Genomic DNA, 18,580 nt, shown 5'->3' with positions numbered 1-18,580 from the left:
AGCGGCTCCGAGGGGCGGGAACCCGAGCGGCTCGCGCCATCTGCCCTCAGTGAGGCGGGGCGCGCAGCGGACGCCCCGGGGCAGGGGCGGGAGCGGTGGAGGCGCGAGCGGCTGGCGCTGAAAGGGGCGGTGAGCGAGCCGCTCGCGGCTGTAGGCGAGGCTTGGCCTCCCGCGCCGAGACGGGGCGAAGCGGCGGCGGCGGCGGCCCTCGGGCCGGCTGGTGAGGCGATGGCGGCGCCGGGCCCGGGGGCTGGGGCAGCCTCGGGCGGCGCTAGTGGTGGCGGCGCCGGTGCCGGCGGCGGCGCCAGCGCGGGCTCGGGGTCCTCCGGGGTCGGCGGCCGGTTGCCCAGCCGGGTGCTGGAGTTGGTGTTCTCCTACCTGGAGCTGTCCGAGCTGCGGAGCTGCGCCCTGGTTTGCAAGCACTGGTACCGCTGCCTCCACGGCGACGAGAACAGCGAGGTGTGGCGGAGCCTGTGCGCCCGCAGCCTAGCAGAAGAGGCTCTGCGCACGGACATCCTCTGCAACCTGCCCAGCTACAAGGCCAAGGTGAGGGAATCCCGGGGCCACGTCGAAGCTCGGCTCCTCTCCCGCCCGCCGCTCTCGGGGTTTATCTTCAAAGCTTGAGTCAGAGGTTTCACCTCAGCATCCCGCCTTCCCACGGCTTCAGCCAGTCAGGACCACTCTCACCCCTCCTCTCCATAACGATCTTTTCTTTGGATTGAAGTTCTGCTTCGTAATCCACCTCACTTTTTAAAATACTAGGTGGTTTCCCATCATTCATTTTCAGCAGTCTTTCTACTTTCGACAGTCTTTGCTCTTAAAGACAGATCACCAGCCGATACTCATGAGCATGTATTTTTTCTGGCCTCCAAGTAGACTTAAGGCATTAGTTCGTCGATGTCGCTTTAAAATAGGTCTAGTTGCTGGGATCTTTTGCGTTCACTACCCCTTTTCCTAGCTCTGATTAACAAGAACATTATTTTCACCCACGTTCTCTTAGGGCCACAATATTTCACGATTCCAAGTGATGATAAGACTAGGCATCCTGCTAATTAACTTGTAAGAAAGAGACTTTACTATTACTTCCTCTCATTGGCACCATATAACTCATCACACTGCCTTGTCCTGCTGTGATTGATAACTTTTTCATAGTTCTACTCAGGTGATGGCTCTTCTGGCATCTAATATGTTGATTCCTGTTTTGCTGGTTTTGTTGTTGTTGTTGTTCTCGCTTCTTGTGCTTTCATAACAAAATTAAAATGCTAACAAACAGGTCATGGCAAGACCAAGTATTCTCCAGCCCAAACAAACAAACAAAAGGCCTTGGGTTAAGCTCACATAGATAGATGGTAGCTCTTCAGGAGAGCAGTCATCAAAGGCATATGAAGCCGGTGTGATGGTGCATTCCTTTAATCCCTGCACGCCACAGGCAGGTGCATCTCTGAGTTCAAGGCCAGCTTGGTCTGCCTAGTGAGTTCTAGGACAGCCAGGGCTGTATAAAATGAGAGATGATAAAGTCTGACCTGGAATGTGGTAAACACTCTTTTTTTAATGCTAAATTGACAGTGAGTGTCTAAGTCATTTTTAAATGTGAAATAAATCCACTATTTCTTTTAATATACATGTATTATTGTAAATATGTGTATACACTTATGTCTGTTTTTGGAGACAGGGTCTCAATGTGTAGTTCAGGATGGTCTCCAACTTGCCAACTTTCTGTCTGTTCCTTCAGAGTGCTGGGATTATAAGATGGGTCACAGCTACTGGTATATTCTTTTATATTAAAACAAGTTTTGGTGTGATAAGAGAAGGAACACTGCTGTTGAACATGTCAATTATCAGATAGTCTTTCTTTTTTTCTGAGACAGGGTCACAATATTCAGCTCACAAGTTCTGAGTCTAAAAGTGCCACCACTCCTGGCAAAAAAATTTGCATTTTTGTATTTGATAAAAATACACATGGGTGCGCACGCACACACACACACACACACACACGCACACGAAGAATACCAGTGCCCACAGAGTCTAGAATAGAGTGCCAACTCCTGTAGCTGGAGTTACAGATGCATGTGACCCCCTGCAACATATATCCACCCCCCCAACACTGGGATTGAATTCTGGTACTCTGGAAAATCAGGGAGCACTCCTAACTGCAGCCTAAATTGATATTAGTTTTGTATATTTCCAGAGAGATTTTAGTTTTAAGTCTCTAATGCCTCATTTAACTTTCTGCTATATGTACTGCAGCTACAAGATAGGCTGGTACTTACCCTGGGTTCTTTTAGGTGACTATTTTGAAGATGGAAGATTAATTTAGGAGGACTCAGAAAGCTAGAAGTCTTTTTTTTTTTTTTTTTTTTTTTTGGTTTTTCAAGACAGGGTTTCTCTGTGTAGTCCTGGCTGTCCTGGAACTCACTCTGTAGACCAGGCTGGCCTCGAACTCAGAAATCCGCCTGCCTCTGCCTCCCAAGTGCTGGGATTAAAAGCGTGCACCACCACCGCCCAGCTAAAAACGAAAAAATCTTACCAACACTTTGCCTTATGGGGAAGTAGTGGAGTGCATGTGTGTTTGTTTGTGTGTGTGCCTGCCTGCGTGCCCGTGTTTCTTTTTGTTTTGTTTGTTTGTTTGTTTTCAGTACTGAGGATTGAATACATGCTAGCTACACCCCCAGCCTGGAGGAATATCTATGAATCTGATCACTGTAGTTGTAAAACTGTATCTGGTAAATATTATGAATGAGAGTTGCATGCTAGTCTGAGAGTCAGTAGGGGAGGTTTTAACTAGGTGCGGAGGGCAGGAAGAGACTTCCTCATAAGACATGGTGCGTAAGCTCAGTGACACCTCAAAGTGTTCCTCCAAGAGGAGCAAGAAGAGCCTCTGAGGAGGGAGTCTGGCTTGTGTGAGAAACAAGAAGACTGTCAGCAGCTGCAGAGTGTACAGGCCATCTGGTTTGAGTAAGGTGAAAGGACTGGGACACGCACACTCCAGTGAAGCTTTTCCAATTGGAAGCCAGAACAAAGGCCTTGGGGAGTGGTGGCATGACCAGTTTGTGGGTTAGTTTTGACTCCACTATGGAGAACAGGTTGGAGTTTGATTTTAGAAATGTGGTAGATCCATTAGAGAGGATGTAGTGAAGGAGATGGAGAAAAATGGACAAGCTTAGGGAATAGAAGCTGCAGAATTTGATGACTGTTCCTCCTATTGCCTTTAGATATGGCACTAGGATTTTAGGTCATCATAAATTAAAATTGATTTTTTTTCACTCAGAGAATATTAAGATACTGGGATTATCTATGTATTCTCTGAAATTTGCGGGATCAAACAGTTTTTGGGGTTTTTGTTTTAAAGACTAGAATTTGGCAGTAGTTTTGAACTAGAGCTGAGGAGGGAGGAGCTAAGGGTGACTTGTAGATAGTATTTGGCTTACATAATCTAAGTATCACTTGAGGGAGAGTTTGAAGGAAAATGACAGCAAGTTCACTTGTGGAAGAGCAGAATTCATAGTGCTTTTGAGATATTCACCATATTTCAGATAGGCAGCTTCTGGTAGCCAAGGATTAGAGGCAGTCTAGGCTCAAGATAGGAATTTCTAGTTGGATTGAATGAAGGGAAATACGATTGCAAAGGTGTCCGGGAACTAGCTATATTATGGAAGAAGGCCTTTTGAAAGTCTTTGATATATTCTTTGGGCTTTATTCTGCAATTGGAAAAGCCATACAAGTTTGACCAGAAGAACAGTGAAGTAAAACTGTGCTTTAAAAAGATTAGGCCATGAGAGACAGAGGGCACGTAGAGGAAAGACACGCCTGGAGGAGCTGTCCCAGAGAACAACTTCACATAGGTGACTGCGGGCACCCAGTGGGATTAGGGAAGGTGGGTGCAGCAGAACTCCCAAGGAGTCTGGGCAACCGAAGGCTGAGGGTGAGAAGTGTTTGGTTGATTCATTTTGTTCTCTTCCTTCCCATCCCTACCTTTTCTCTCCTCCTTCCCTGCTGTGGCCCAAAACCAAGCCTGATCTATGCTTAGCACTCACTCTGCCATTGAGCTACATAATTTTTTTTTTTTAGATTTTATTTATTTATTTCATATATATGATGAGTCACTGTAGCTGTCCTCAGACACAGCAGAAGAGGGCATCAGATCCCATTACAGATGGTTGTGAGCTACCATGTGGTTGCTGGGAATTGAACTCATGACCTTTGGAAGAGCAGTCACTGCTTTTAACCACTGAGCAGTTCTGAAACGTTCCTTTTTTTTTTTTTTTAATAACTCAATTTTACTTATTTCCAAGTAGCACTTATCCCAGATATTTTGTATCTAATTATACCCTAACTTTCAGACTTATATCCTGAGCTAAGCTTTTTTTATTTTTGTTTTTAGGAGCAGAATTTCAGTTTGTTGAGAAAGGGTGGGTACTCTGGAGAGTGAGGGTGGGCCAGGGGGAAGTGTGTGCTGGGCTAGGTCTTCATGCTGTTGAAATAAAAAAATCTAGGTTCTTCAGAAATAAACTATGACGTAGCCCTGGCTGTCCTGGAACTTGCTCCATAAGCCAGGCTAACCTCGAACTCAAAAGACCCAACTTCCTCTGCCTCCTGAGTTCTGGGATTAAAGGTCCACTTGGCCTTTAAAATTTATTAATTGGGTATTTTTTTCATTTCATATGAATATTTCAGTATTTGTTCTAAAAACGACCCATAACATAATCATGATACTACTGTCATCTCTAAAATGAAACTGACAGTAATTTCTTAATACAAGTTGTCTCATAAATGTGAAATATTATAGTTTAATTTATAGTTTATTTAATCAGTATATGTTCCTTTGACAAGGAGTCTCTAGGTCTTGTAAGGCTTAGTATACAGTATACAGATTGATTGCATCCGCCACCTCCTGCTCCTTCAGCTTATTGGTTACCATCTACGTTCCTTAATGTTTACTCCGGTTGTTCTTCTCTCCTTCCCGGTTCCTGTAGATGCTACACTGTAAAGCACTGACCAATTGAGATTACAGTAGATTTCTGTTTAGTTGGTTGGTTGGTTGGTTGATTAGCTGGTAGTTTTTTTACAAAATACTTTTTAATAAAATCATGTGCTTAGAGGTGTGGTAGGAAACAAGATCCTTATACTTGTGTGTGATGTTAGTGAATGGGAATTCAGGAGAGAGGGATGATGGGGATGGGGTGGTCCTGTCAAAGAATACCCTCATGGAGGTGGCAAGAGAAGGCAAGGAGAGGACGCATCGAGGGCACCAGGAGCCGGGCAGGCAGGTCGGAAGGAAATTCGGGCAGCCTGCTCTGGAAGGCTCTGAAGCCAAGTGGAGCTAGCAGTTGCTGTAGTGCTTTGTGTAGAGCTATCAAAAGTCTTTAGCTGGCGTGAGAGTCAATGGAAATACTGTTTTAGAAAGCGCTGGAAAGAGTTTAAGGTTAAGGACGGAGTTTGTAGACTTGTAGGGGGCAGAGGAAGGGAGTCACTATAAATGAATGTGGTAGAGTCAGTTCAGCAAAATAGGAAGCTGGAGTAGGAGGTTAAGGAAGAGGTTGTTAGTATCACTGGGGCAAAGGGAAAATGAGAGAAAAAAGCACCTGGAATTTTAAGAGTAGGAATAGGCAACAAGGAGATAGGAATGTAACTATCCTGAGGACTCGGGTCTCTTCGTGTCATTCTTTTTCTTTCTTTTTTTATGGTTTATTGATTTTATGTATGTGAGTACACTGTAGCTGTCTTCAGACACACCAGAAGAGACATCAGATCCCATTCCAGATGGTGTGAGCCACCATGTGGTTGCTGGGAATTGAACTCAGGACCTCTGGAAGAGCAGTTGGTGTTCTCAACCACTGAGCCATCTCACCAGCCCCCTCTTCATGTCATTCTTTTGATTTAGAAAATACTTGTTTATGGATATTTTTCTGCCTTGTTTACTTTTATGATTGCCCACACCATACCACACCAACAGATAACTTAAAAAATATATAAACAGAAATAGAAAAAAACTCAAGAATGCTTTGTTTGTCCATTGTCCTTGTGGAAGCAATACCTGAAACAAGGACTTACTCCACAGCCCAGCAACAGTGAGACAGGAAAGTGCTGGGTATTGTAACTGGGTCCCTGGCTCTCTTATGGCTGTGACCTGCATGCTGTTGCCCTTTAGGTCTGTAGCCTCGGCCCCCCCCCCCCACTTTTCTCCCTTCAGATTTATTTATTTTATGTGTGGGTGTTCTGCATGCATTCAGTGCCAACAGAGACCAGAAGAGGCTGTTAGGTCCTCTGGAACTAGGTCTGCAGGGTATTGGGAATTATTCCTAGGTCTTCTACAAGAGCATCCGGTGCTTTTAACTGGTGAACCATATCTCCAGCCACATACACATGCGTAAATACATATACATATATCTGTATTTTCTCCCTTCTGTGTAGCCCTGGCTTTCCTGGAACTTACTCAGTGTTTCAGCCAGGCCTCAAACAGATCTCCCAGCCTCTGCCTCCCAAGGGCTAGAATTAAAGGCATGTGCCACCATGCCTGGCCCCTAGTTATATATTTTTAAAAGATGAGAATTTGTCATTATTTGAACAAAGGAGCTATTTTTAAAATGTTTTCATGTTAGGAACTTTTTAAAAAACTTCATGAGTGCTGGAGAGATGGCTCAGCGATTAACAGCACTGACTGCTCTTCCAGAGGTCCTGAGTTCAATTCCCAGCAACCACATGATGACTGACAACCATCTGTAATGGGCTCTGATGCCCTCTTCTGGTGTGCCTGAAGACAGTAACAGTGTACTCACATACATAAAATAAATAAATCCTTTTTTTAAAAAACACTTTTAATTAAAAAATATATCAAAAAAAAATTATGAAAGGCCAGCTAATCTATCCTCTTGATAGCTGCTCCTTTTAAGTCCTCTGGTTGAATTTGTTTTATTTTATTTATTTATTTTTTGCTTTTTTTTTTTTTTTTTTTTTTTTTTTTTTTTTTTGCAACAGAGTTTCTCTGTGTAGCCCTGGCTGTCCTAGAACTCACTCTGTAGACCAGGTTGGCCTCGAACTCAGAGATTTGCCTACCTTTGCCTGCCTCCAGGGATTAAAGTGATACACCACAGTGCCTGGCTTCTGGTTGGTTGAGTGCTGTGTAGGGGATGTGGCTTGGAACAAAAAGAGTGGTGATGTCAGTGTGTGAGTAATACCTAGTGAGGAAACCAAGGAGCTGAGAGAGTTTATATAATATTTAATATAAAACACACACATATATTTTCCTCTTGCATATGCTGGGCCAGAACACTTCCAGTGACCTCAGCCCTGACATAGTCCAGGCTGGCCTCAAACTTGGTATGTAACTATGGATAACCTTGAACTTCAGCTCCTCCTGCCTCTTCCCCAGCAGTGATTACAGCATGTCCCACACTAGGCTATCAGTCTTGTTTTTAATCACAGCATTGACAACATGGAAACTGCATTACTTAAGTGTACATAAAAGGAAAGAAAGCAGTGTGCTGAATTTCCATATGCCGTCCACACCAAGCTGTACCATTGACTCAGGACAGATCTGGCTTCATGTTTGCTCCATTCTCCCTCTAGCTGTTTCAAACCAATTACCATTTACAGTTATTTTATGCATAAACATTTTAGTAATATCTGTAAAGTGCAATGATAGTTGCGTGTACATTTTGATGTTTTACGTTTACTTGTAGAAATTGTACTAAGTGCCTTCTTTTTTTTTTGTTTTTTTTTCTTTTCTTTTTTTATTAGATATTTTCTTTATTTACATTTCAAATGTTATCACCTTTCCTAGTTTCCCCTCTGAAAATCTCCTATACCCACCTCCCACCCCACCCCCATTTCCTCTTTCTTTGGACAGGAACAAGCATCCCTTGTTCATTGTAACCTGGCTTAAGTGATCTAGAGTAGTTAGGTATGTGTTACCATGCCTAGTGCTAGCTGGGAGTTATTTTTAACAGGGTGCAATACCTAATGATAGTTTCCCATCCAGAAAATTTAGTCATTATTTGGAAATAGTGTTATTTAAAAGTTTATAATCTTATTTGTTAACAGAAAGCCTCAGATTTTTTGTTTTTGTTTTGTTTTGTTTTTTTGATTTCGGGCAGGGGAGAGAGATGGGGTTTAGTTGCCAAATAGCTCAGGCTAGCCTTGAATTTTCAGCCCTGTTTGAGCATCACAGAGGGTCCTGAGATCTGAGATCAAGTGTGAGCCAGCACGTTAAACTTGCTGCATTTTAATATTTAGGAAAAACAAATCAAGTTTCTTCTTCTTCTGTTCTGTTTCTTGTGTTTTTAGGTGCGTGCTTTCCAACATGCCTTCAGCACGAATGACTGCTCCAGGAATGTCTATATCAAGAAGAATGGTTTTACATTACATCGGAACCCCATCGCTCAGAGCACTGATGGTGCAAGGACCAAGATTGGTTTCAGTGAGGGCCGCCACGCCTGGGAAGTGTGGTGGGAGGGCCCTTTGGGCACGGTGGCAGTGATTGGGATTGCTACGAAACGGGCCCCCATGCAGTGCCAAGGTTATGTGGCCTTGCTGGGAAGTGACGACCAGAGCTGGGGCTGGAATCTGGTGGACAATAATCTACTACATAACGGGGAAGTCAACGGCAGCTTCCCACAGTGCAACAACGCACCAAAGTATCAGGTGAGAAGGGCACTTCCTCAGCACGGGCCATCTCACATCACACCTCAGCTTGTTTAAAGCATGCACGATTTAATGTTCGTGCCACTAGAGGCTTTTGTCTTTGTTTTGGCAGTTTTTAAAATATACGATAGAATGTTACATGTCAGTATTTCTTAATACATATTTGAGCAATCCTCCTTTGCTCTGGAGAGGAGGTCGCCAAGCTTTCTCTGTACAGGCCAAAGAGTAACTATTTTGGGCTTTGCTGTTGACAAGTCTCAGAAACACTGTCAGCTCTGTCGGCGTAACATCACATCAGCTGTGGAGACTGAGTAAAGAAGCATGCTGTGCTGGAGCAGACCTCATTAGGCCAGGGGGTACAGTGTATTGGTTCAAGTTCACGATGGCATGGATGGCATCCTTGCTGTGTCATGAAACATCCAGGGGCTTGGTTTGGTTTGGTTTTGCTGCTCACCTTATCACAACAAATGCATGCATGTGCATATACATGACTACTACTGTGCTTCTTATGAATTCGGATTCAGCGTCCTTGGAGGTAGTAGTGTTTTCTCTAGAGACAAGTTCAGGCAAGCGGCTACATTTTTTTTTTTTTTTTCATATCTTAACTTTGTTTTTAAACTTTATTTTATGGGTATTGATGTTTTGTCTGCATTTATGTCTGTGCATGTCTGGTGTCCCAGAGGCTAGAAGAGGAACTGAGATCTCCTAGAATTGTAGTTACAGGCATTATGTGACATTATGTGACAGCCAATAAGTGAGTGCTGGGAATTGAACTACCTGAGCAGACAGTGTTATAACTGCTGAGCCACCTCTGCATCCCCTATTCTTCCATCTTAATATCTTATACAAAATTTGACTCTAGAATCAAAATTGTGTCTTAAAGCCATATTATTGTAGATTCAGCAGAATGTAGAACAAAAATTAAATAAGATTACAAAACTTGGGCTGAGAGTTGGCTCAGTGGTGAATTGATGCTTTTCCAGAGTTCAGCTCCTATCACCTACTTTGGGCAGCCCACAACTGCTTGTATCTCCAGCTCTAGGGGATAACACTCTCTCTTTTGGGCCTCTAAGACCAAAGAACATACATTTGCAGATATACACATATACATACAAATTTTAAAAATATCTTTTTTGGGCTGGAGAGATGACTCAGTGGTTAAGAGCAATGACTGCTCTTCCAGAGGTCCTGAGTTCAGTTCCCAGCAACCACATGGTGGCCCACAACCATCTGTAATAGCATCTGATGCCCTCTTCTGGTGTGTCTGAAGACAGCTATAGAGTACTCATATAAATAAAAAATAAATAAATAAATATACCTTTAAAGAAGAGTGTAACTGTATCTTTAAAAAAACAAAACAAAACAAAACAAAAATATCTTTTAAAAAAAGGTCTCCCGATGGGCATGGTGGTGCACGCCTTTAATCCCAGCACTCAGGAGGCAGAGGCAGGCGGATTTCTGAGTTCGAGGCCAGCTGGTCTACAGAGTGAGTTCCAGGACAGCCAGGGCTACACAGAGAAACCCTGTCTCAAAAAAGTCCCCCAAAGTCTTGAGGAAATGTAGATTTTATATATTTTGGAACCACAGGTAGCTCAAATCTCTAGCTTCAATAATGCTTTTAGGGGCTGGCAAGATGCTTCAGTGGTTAAGAGCACTAGCTGCTCTTCCTGAGGTCCCAAGTCCCAACATCTATGGCAGCTCACAACCTGGAGTCTAGAGAACGCCAGTTCCCAGTGATCTGATGCACTTTTCTCCACAGGCACTGCCATGCATGTGATGGCTAGACATACCTTCAACAAAAACACCCGTACATATAAAAAAATAATGATAATAAAACTATCAGCTCTGGTGTACTAATATAAAAGGCAAAAATATATCTCCATTTTCTGAAGTGTAAAAGCTTAGAGGTTTTCTTTTATAAAATAATTTCTTTGTTGTCTGTTTAGGTTCTGTGTATGTCCTACAGAGAGGAGTGTGTAGTTTTATCATTGAACATGAAGTCTTATCACTACCTTCAGGTGCAGTGGAAATCCTTACATCCTTGTTTTCAGAGGTCATTTTGAATTTTATTTCCACTTTAAAAATATATTTGGGCTGGAGAGATGGCTCAGCGGTTAAGGGGCTGGAGAGATGGCTCAGCGGTTAAAAGCACTGACTGCTCTTCCGAAGGTCCTGAGTTCAAATCCCAGCAACCACACTACAATGTACTTAGATATAATAATAAAGAAATCTTTATATATATATATATGTATATATATATACATACACATATACATACACATATACATACACACTAGTTGAGCTGATAATGGTGGCACACACCTTTAATCCCAGTACTTGGGAGGCAGAGGCAGGTGGATCTCTTGAGTTCAAGGCCAGTCTGGTCTACAAAGCAAGTTCTGGGATAGCTAGGGCTAACCGGAGAAGTCCTGTCTTGAAATACATACAAACTAGTTGTATTCTCTACGTGTTGTCTCTTTTGATAAATGTTCCATATGTGCTTAAAAACAACTTAAATTCTGTTCTTAGATCGAATAGTCCAGATGACAGGATTTAAGTCGTCTGTGTTGTTAATACTTTGACTTATTCTTTCTCTGAGAAAAGTACTTAAGTCTCCAACTATGCTCTCTAGCTTGTCTGTTTTTCTTTTTGTTCTATCAGTTTTTGCTTCATAGACTCAAGGGCTCGAATTGTTTTCCATTATAAATGACCTTGGACTCTGCCATATTCCTGTGTTTGAGTCTGTATTGTCTGACTTTAATGTAGTCACTCCAACTTTTCATAGGCTACAATTACAGATCATCCTCCAGCCCTTTGCTTTCATCTATCCTGTTATTAAAATGGGACCCCTCAATAGCAGGTGGTTTAGTCTTTTTTATTTAACAACATTTTACAGTCTCTCTCTTGAGTTCATTTGCATATACTATAATTGTTAGACAACTTAATAGTGTCTTTGTGTCCTGTATTTTATGATGCTTTTATTCCTCATCTGCAGGCCTTGTTTCTCTTTTTGTTATTGTTGTTTGTTTGTTTGTTTGTTTGTTTGTTTGTTTTTGAGACAGGGCTCACTATATATTCCTGGCTGGGCTGGAACTCACAGATACCCACCAGCCTCTGCTTCCCGAGTGCTGGAATTAAAGGTGTGCACCTCGGTTGTTTGGCACTTCCTCTTCTTTGATTGCATAGTTTCTATTGCTCTAGCTTTATTTTACCGTCTCAGTTTGCTGGTGAACCAGGCTGATGAGTTCTGGTTACTGTATGCTTTGGTTCCATTTGGTTTCTTTTTCTGTCTCCATGTCTCTTACTGAGATTTCTTGTTTATTTAATTCTTTGGACATATTTAGAATGTCTTAACTGCATTTCACAGTTACACACACACACACACACACACACACTCACACACATGCACACACACAGAGTAACTATAAATACTTTGAATTCTTTATCAAATTAGAAAGCCTAGGTCCAGGTAGTCTGTCTCTTTGGATTTCCCACCACTTTGAGAGTCATACTTTTCCTATTTTAGCCTAGTGATTTTTCTTTTTGAAGTAAAAGTAGGTTGTGTGGGTAAGATGTATTAACAACCCTGACAGGCCTCCTTTTTCTAGAAACTGCCTTATTCTTTTGTCCATGCAGATTTTCTAGTAAGGGAAGACAAGTACCTTGGGACTCAAGGCTGTAAACTTCCCGCCCCTGTGGTATGCGGCGGCAGCTTTCAGCTCTGCTCTTCTGCCTCTGCGCTCAGTCCACTTCCCGGGGAGCTTTCATGTGTAGCATCTCTGTGCTCTCAAGTGGGCTTGGGTGGAGCTTGTGTTCAGCTTTGGATCCTCGCTCTCGTCTCTTCTTTTGCTCCCTTCCACGGTATCTGCTTGTTCTCCCAGCCACTTTTCTTTTTCTTTCTTTCTTTTTTTTTTCTTTTTTGAGACAGAGAAGCCCCATGTAACCCTGGCTGTCTCAGAATTCGCTGTGTAGACAAAGGTAGCCTCAAACTCAGAGACCCACCTGCCTCTGTCTCCAGAGAGCATTTTACCCACTGACACCCACACCGTGGAGACTTGTGCTTTCCAGTTCCTTTACTCTGAATACACGTGCTGTAGGTTCCAAGGTGACCCAAACTTGTGAATGTCAGCAGGACTAGTTGTGGCATCTTAATCTGCTGACCCCTGAGACTGAGGATAGGACTCTAGGATAAGAAGCAGTGGTGCCTGATAGATAGAGCTGGAGCATTGTTCTGTTTGCATCTGTTCGATAGGCATTGGAAAGAGATTGAATTTGTTAGTGGTTCCGTTGGGCAAAGAGTGGATAAAAGCCGATGTTGGCGGTCATTTGTGACAGAAAATAAATGAAGGAAAGTTACTGACAACAGCAGGAGTTACCATAATTAGGAAGTGTTAAATCTCAATTATAAATCTAGGACTTACTACTTTCCCCTCCCTGTGGAGACAGGAGCTCATGTAGCTTAGCTGGCTTTGCTCTCACTCTGTAGCCAGTGATGACTCAAACCTCCATCTTCCTCCTTCCACCTCCCATCCAGGCCCTAGGATCACTACTATGCACCATTCCCAGCTTGTGTGGTGCTTGGGGTTGAACCCGGAGTGTCATGCATGCTGGGCAAGCAGCCTGTCAGACGCGGCCATGGCCAGTCCTACTTCCCAGTCTTCAGCATACAACGCACCCCTTCTTTATGGATGCAAACTAGAAAGATGACCCAGTCTTGCTGCTTCAGTTTTTAAAATGGGAGAACAGCTGGATGCAATGAGTTTGCAGTTTAAACAGTCAGTGTTGCTGTTCATTTTTAAAGCCAGGCACAGTATCATAGGCACACACCTTTCATTCCAGCACACAGGATGCAGAGCAGGCAGATCTCTGAATTCAGGGCCAGTCTGCCCTACAGAGTTGAGTTTCAGGACAGCCAAGGCTACACAGGCAAACCTGGTCTTGAAAAAATCAAAAAGAAAAAAAAAAAAGAAAAGAAACAAAGTTAAAATAAATGTGTATGGAGAATAATGTGTGTTCTTTCATCAAGAAGGTACAGGTTCTCTGTGTGTTTTCCACTTCCTGATTTGTATCCACTTTCTTCTAGCCATGCCTTTGCTGGATAGCCTGCTAACCTTGTAATGTCTATTTACAGATAGGAGAGAGAATCCGAGTCATCCTGGACATGGAGGATAAGACTTTAGCTTTTGAGCGTGGGTATGAGTTCCTGGGGGTTGCCTTTCGAGGACTTCCAAAAGCCTGCTTATACCCAGCTGTCTCTGCAGTATATGGCAACACAGAAGTGACTTTGGTTTATCTTGGAAAACCTCTGGATGGATGACAGTGACTTTCTGGAAAGAAGAAGAGTGGAGAAGAGATCTACTTGTGGAAAGTAGAACCATGAAGTGATAGTATCATGTGTGCATGCCCAAGAAACATCCTGAAGACACGTGAAGTTGAGAACTGGAGAAGCAGCTCTGCCACAGAGTGATCATAGCGTTTCCTCTTTCCACTGGGCCAGAAAATCCTCAGGGTTGCAGTTGGTTGAGTGGGCAGTTGACATATGCATGTTGCCACAGCGTCTTCTCTAAGTTAGCAGTGTGTTACTTCCAGCTTAAAGGTGAGCGTGTAGAGATGCCATAGGAGGGAATCGCAAGGGTTTATGTAGTGTTGATGGAGAAGGCTCGGTCCCATCTTACAACTGCCTGTTCTTTCTCCAGTCCCTTTATTTCTAGCCAGCTTGACTTAGAAAGTATGAAACTGGCTGGGTTTTATTTAATATTTTTAATATATTGAGAAGCATGGTCTGCCTGGACTGCACTTCTCTAGCAATGAGAAATAAAATTGTGCAGCTATTTTAAAAGTTGTATATATAATGTGTGTAAAAACTGTATAAAAAGGGGGGGGGGACAAAGGCATTGCTTTGTTCTACTTCAATTTCTTAAAAATCACTACATGGTACAAAATTACAGTGACATTTGGGGATAGTAGGGTAACAGAGAAAAGAAGAGGAGACATGTTGTACTGGTTCATTTGATAGTGTTTTGGGCTTATAGTCCATGGCTATAACAGGATTATGATAAAGGTTCCTCAATGGTTAACGCCTGGGGAAGCAGATCTACTTAGCATTGTGCACATGCCAGCAAGGCTGACTCAGAAGTGATAGATAGGAACGTGCCTCTTGGCATCTGGCTTAGTTTTTGGCCTTCTGAGAAAACTGGTCTCCACACAGAACAGTCTCAGCTGATCTTACAGAACTCAGTGTGAGCGCTGTTAGTATAAACCCTAGGAAAACACATGGTCAGCCATTCTCTCATTTCTTAACTTTATAATGCTGTAGCTGTTATGAAGAATTTTTAATTTCATATTGTTTACATTATACAACAATCGAAGCCTCAAAGTCTCCACTGGGGCTGTCATCAAATGTTTACTCACCCACCTGAGACAGTGCCAGCCTGAGCCCAGGTTAGGAGTGTTCTTAGTCACCTAGGTGTTGCCCCATGGGACTTAAGGCTGAAACCTTCAGGTTGGCAGCACCATGAAAGCTTCCTTGGCAAGAGTGAACGTCAGCTCCTATTCTGACCCGTAACCTTCTCACTAATACTCTCTGGAGTGACTCAACACATGGGCTGAGGTGGTTGTTGGTTGTTTTCCTTTTGTTAGAACAGAAACGTCTTTCTGTATAAAAGTATAATTAATATGGTTTAGATACATAAGAATTGATGAAGGCAAGTAAAATCTTTGTACTTTTTACATGATTGCTGTATGTATATTTTGTTTTAAATCTAATAAAATTAGGGACAGAGAGTGACTCGCTGGGGTTCTTGGGGTCCTTGAGAATTAAATTTGTCAAAACTGCTATGAAACAGGAGACTGGCCACAGGACGGTCTGTAGTTGCCTCCTGAAAGGGTTACATGTATTTATTGTATATTTGCTATGTTGCTTGAAAAAGAAATTTGTTAAAGATTCTTTTTGATAATCTGTATCAAGAAGAAACCTTGTACAAAGTGGAATTATATGTTAAACGTTTTAGGGAAGATAGCTGGCCCAGGAATTGTTTTGTTTTTCTTGTTTTTTGTGGGTTTTTTGTTTGTTTTTCTGCTCTAGAACAACTCAATTTGGTGGCACTTAAAAATTGATTAAAGACCTGGGTAAGGATGAAGACTGACTAGTTAAAAGGTGCGGGTGGTCCTTACTCGCTGCATCTTCAGGGTATTACAGTTCCTCAAGTTCTCATGAGTTTGACTCAGAACTTCTGTTTTTGTCTTGTTGTTGGTAAATGTTCATTTGCAACAAGTTTTTGAAGGTGGTGACTGGAAAACAAAATCACATGGTTATTCATTCCTCATTGAACTTAGAGTCGGATAATTGTCTAACAATTTAACACCAACCCACTCTTTCTGTGTCTTGTTTTGATTTTGGTTTTTTTAAAAGCTGAACTCACAGCGATCTCCCTGCGTCAACCTCCCCAAAACTGGGATTAGAGGGAATGCTACCATTCCCAGAACAACAAGCCATTTTAGCTCAACGATTTGAGTGTTCCTAGTCAGGACAGGCCTCTAGAGAACAGAGAACCTTCATTTATAGCCTGATCTATTTACTAGAAATCTTGTTAGTGAGATAAGTAGTGGCTGCCCAGATCATTAAGGTAAACTGCTGAGTGTTAAAGGAGGTCGTGCTCTTGGTGGTGCGTAAAGAGCACATGGAAGACACAGTTGTACCTGAGCTGAGTATGAGTCACCTGAGTCAGTGCTGTTCAAACATGGCCAGATCTCAGAGTGGCTTAAAAGTACTGTGGATGGGTCCGTATCCTGATCCTGGTGTCAGAACTGGGATATGTTCCGACCATAAGGATTTAAAAATGCCCTGGTTTCAGAATGCTACCAAAGGTTGAGAGCAGTTGTGTCGAATTTGACCTAGAAGTTTCTCACCTACAAAGTAGGAAGTTCTTGCCCCACTCATTGCCTCACGGGGATGCAGAGGGCGCAAGAGAACACTGGGAGTGGTGGCGGTATGGATGAACAATGGTGCAGAAGTGTAGCATCTGTCACATTCCAGCTGCAGCCACCGTGACCAGGGAAACGTGTCGTTGAATTTGTTGTTGCTGTAGGAATCTCTTACGTCATGCATAAGGAAGCATGCAGGGGTGGAACAAAATGTTAATTAATATTACTCTTATTCACTATGGCCTTCTGTCCTACTTGAGACAGGCGGTTATATTACCTAAGTTTTCATAGGAAAGAAGAAATATTAAGGCTTAATTCTGTAATGTTCATTGGCTCATAATTCATTAAAAACTTCATACAAGGAACTCTGTGGTAGTCCATGTCATTTCATAGTTGCCATTTTTTCTCATTGTTGACTTCGGAATGTCAAGCCATTTCGTTCATCTCTCATTTTTACTCTCCAGCTTACATCCAGATGGAACAGAGCATGTGCAATGGCTCCGTGCTCAGGTAGTCCCTGCATGACTGGGAAGCATGAAAAACAGCCAAGACCCAAACTTTACAGAAGTTAGTTAACTTCATAGTTTATATATCTTTGAATCAAGAAATAACAATTGGATGAGACAGAAATTAAGGAGTTTTCAAAAGTATTAGTATTAAAATGATTCCATAAGCCAAGGCTACCACAATTGAGGTGTTGATGATTGTTGGAACAGTCCGTGTCCAAACCAAATGCCTGCCCTCAGACACCCTTCCCCCTCCAGACTCTCTCCTTCCTTGCATGTTTCCTAGTTTTGTTTTTAAATACATACTTGACTCGAACTGTGGTCTTTATTCCCTGCAAGTAACTGTTGCTGTCTCTCCCTGATACAAACAGCATCTTGGGTGCACTCTTTCCAGTCTTTAAGCCTAGTAAGAAGGGGCTCATGTACTTTCTGTGGAAAAGAATCAAGAGTAATGACTTCTAAATATACAAACCAAAGTATATGCAGAGTGCTTTCTAGCATGCACAAGATCCTGGGTTCAAATCTCCAGTACCATAAATAAATAATAAATGGCTAATTTCTGAAGTTTAGTTTTAAGCATATTATAATGGAAGTAGGCTAGACAGCTTTGTTTAACATGGCTGACTTTCTTCGTTTCCCAATCTGTGTTCTGTGTTCCTTCATTGTACGAATGATAGTTTATTCTGCTTTCATCTATGTATCATGCATTTAAGTCACACCCTTCCCACTACCTCTGTCCTCCCTCCAGACTCTCTACTTTGATGTCATACGAGTGTTCAGTTAAGTCTAGACTCTGCACGTGTCAGGAAATGCAGTCTTTGTCTGAGTCACCATTTTTTATGTTTTTTGAAGTAAGGTCTCTGGAGTGGAGCAGGCTGGTCTGGAACTTAGATATGTCATGCTGCCAATTTTCAGAGTACTGGGATTACAGACATGTGCCACCATATATAGCAGGAGAAAAGGCTTTAAGATTGGAATGAAAACTGTCAGCGACAGTCCTCTTCAGAAGCCAAAGGGTGATAGTCATTTCTAGCCAAGGTCCCCAGAGTGGTCAGGGTATGCACACATGATCCCTTACAGAAGGGTGAGGGGCTGGCTGGCTAAAGCATTGAGAAACAGCTCTGAGTGCTGTCTGCCCTTTCAAAGAGCACTCTGCAGCTGACATACGGAAGTGTCATGAGTCCCACACTTATGTGTTTTATGCGGCCATACTTGAGCTCTCACATTGTGGAAGATCTCTCCAGCCACCCTGCTATCAACCACTTACTCGGACTTAGAAATAAATCAGAAAATTTAATTCAATACTGGTTAAATATTTTGTAGCGCTCATTCCATAGTAGCTCTTGCCAGCTACTATGAATATAACTAGAGAAGAGCTAGAAACAACAGTCTGTTCTGCAGCTGCTCCAGAGTTGTGTGAAGGTGACCGGTAACACTGCCTTAATGGACTTACCCGTGGGGTCCTGTGTGGTGGAAGACAATGGATGCTCTAAACATGGAATGACATCAGA

General features: G+C 42.6%; 1 protein-coding gene and 1 non-coding gene across 2 annotated transcripts; both read left to right on the top strand.

The window, feature by feature from the left end:
* The first annotated feature begins 14 nt into the window (after nt 1-14).
* On the top strand, nt 15-16,928 carry Fbxo45 (F-box protein 45). Its single transcript, NM_173439.2, has 3 exons — nt 15-546; nt 8,284-8,640; nt 13,772-16,928. Exons 1-3 carry the CDS (start codon nt 229-231, stop codon nt 13,955-13,957), a joined length of 861 nt encoding a protein of 286 aa, NP_775615.2. The 5' UTR covers nt 15-228; the 3' UTR covers nt 13,958-16,928.
* On the top strand, nt 3,185-3,328 carry Gm25848. The gene has a single exon (XR_003952029.1). It is a non-coding gene; the product is annotated as a small nucleolar RNA SNORA79 (small nucleolar RNA).
* Nucleotides 16,929-18,580: the final 1,652 nt, after the last annotated feature.

Source organism: Mus musculus, chromosome 16 (assembly GCF_000001635.26).
Source record: "Mus musculus strain C57BL/6J chromosome 16, GRCm38.p6 C57BL/6J".
Classification (NCBI taxonomy): domain Eukaryota; kingdom Metazoa; phylum Chordata; class Mammalia; order Rodentia; family Muridae; genus Mus; species Mus musculus.
Note: the sequence above shows the minus strand (reverse complement) of the source record. Positions and strands in the feature narration are given on the sequence as shown.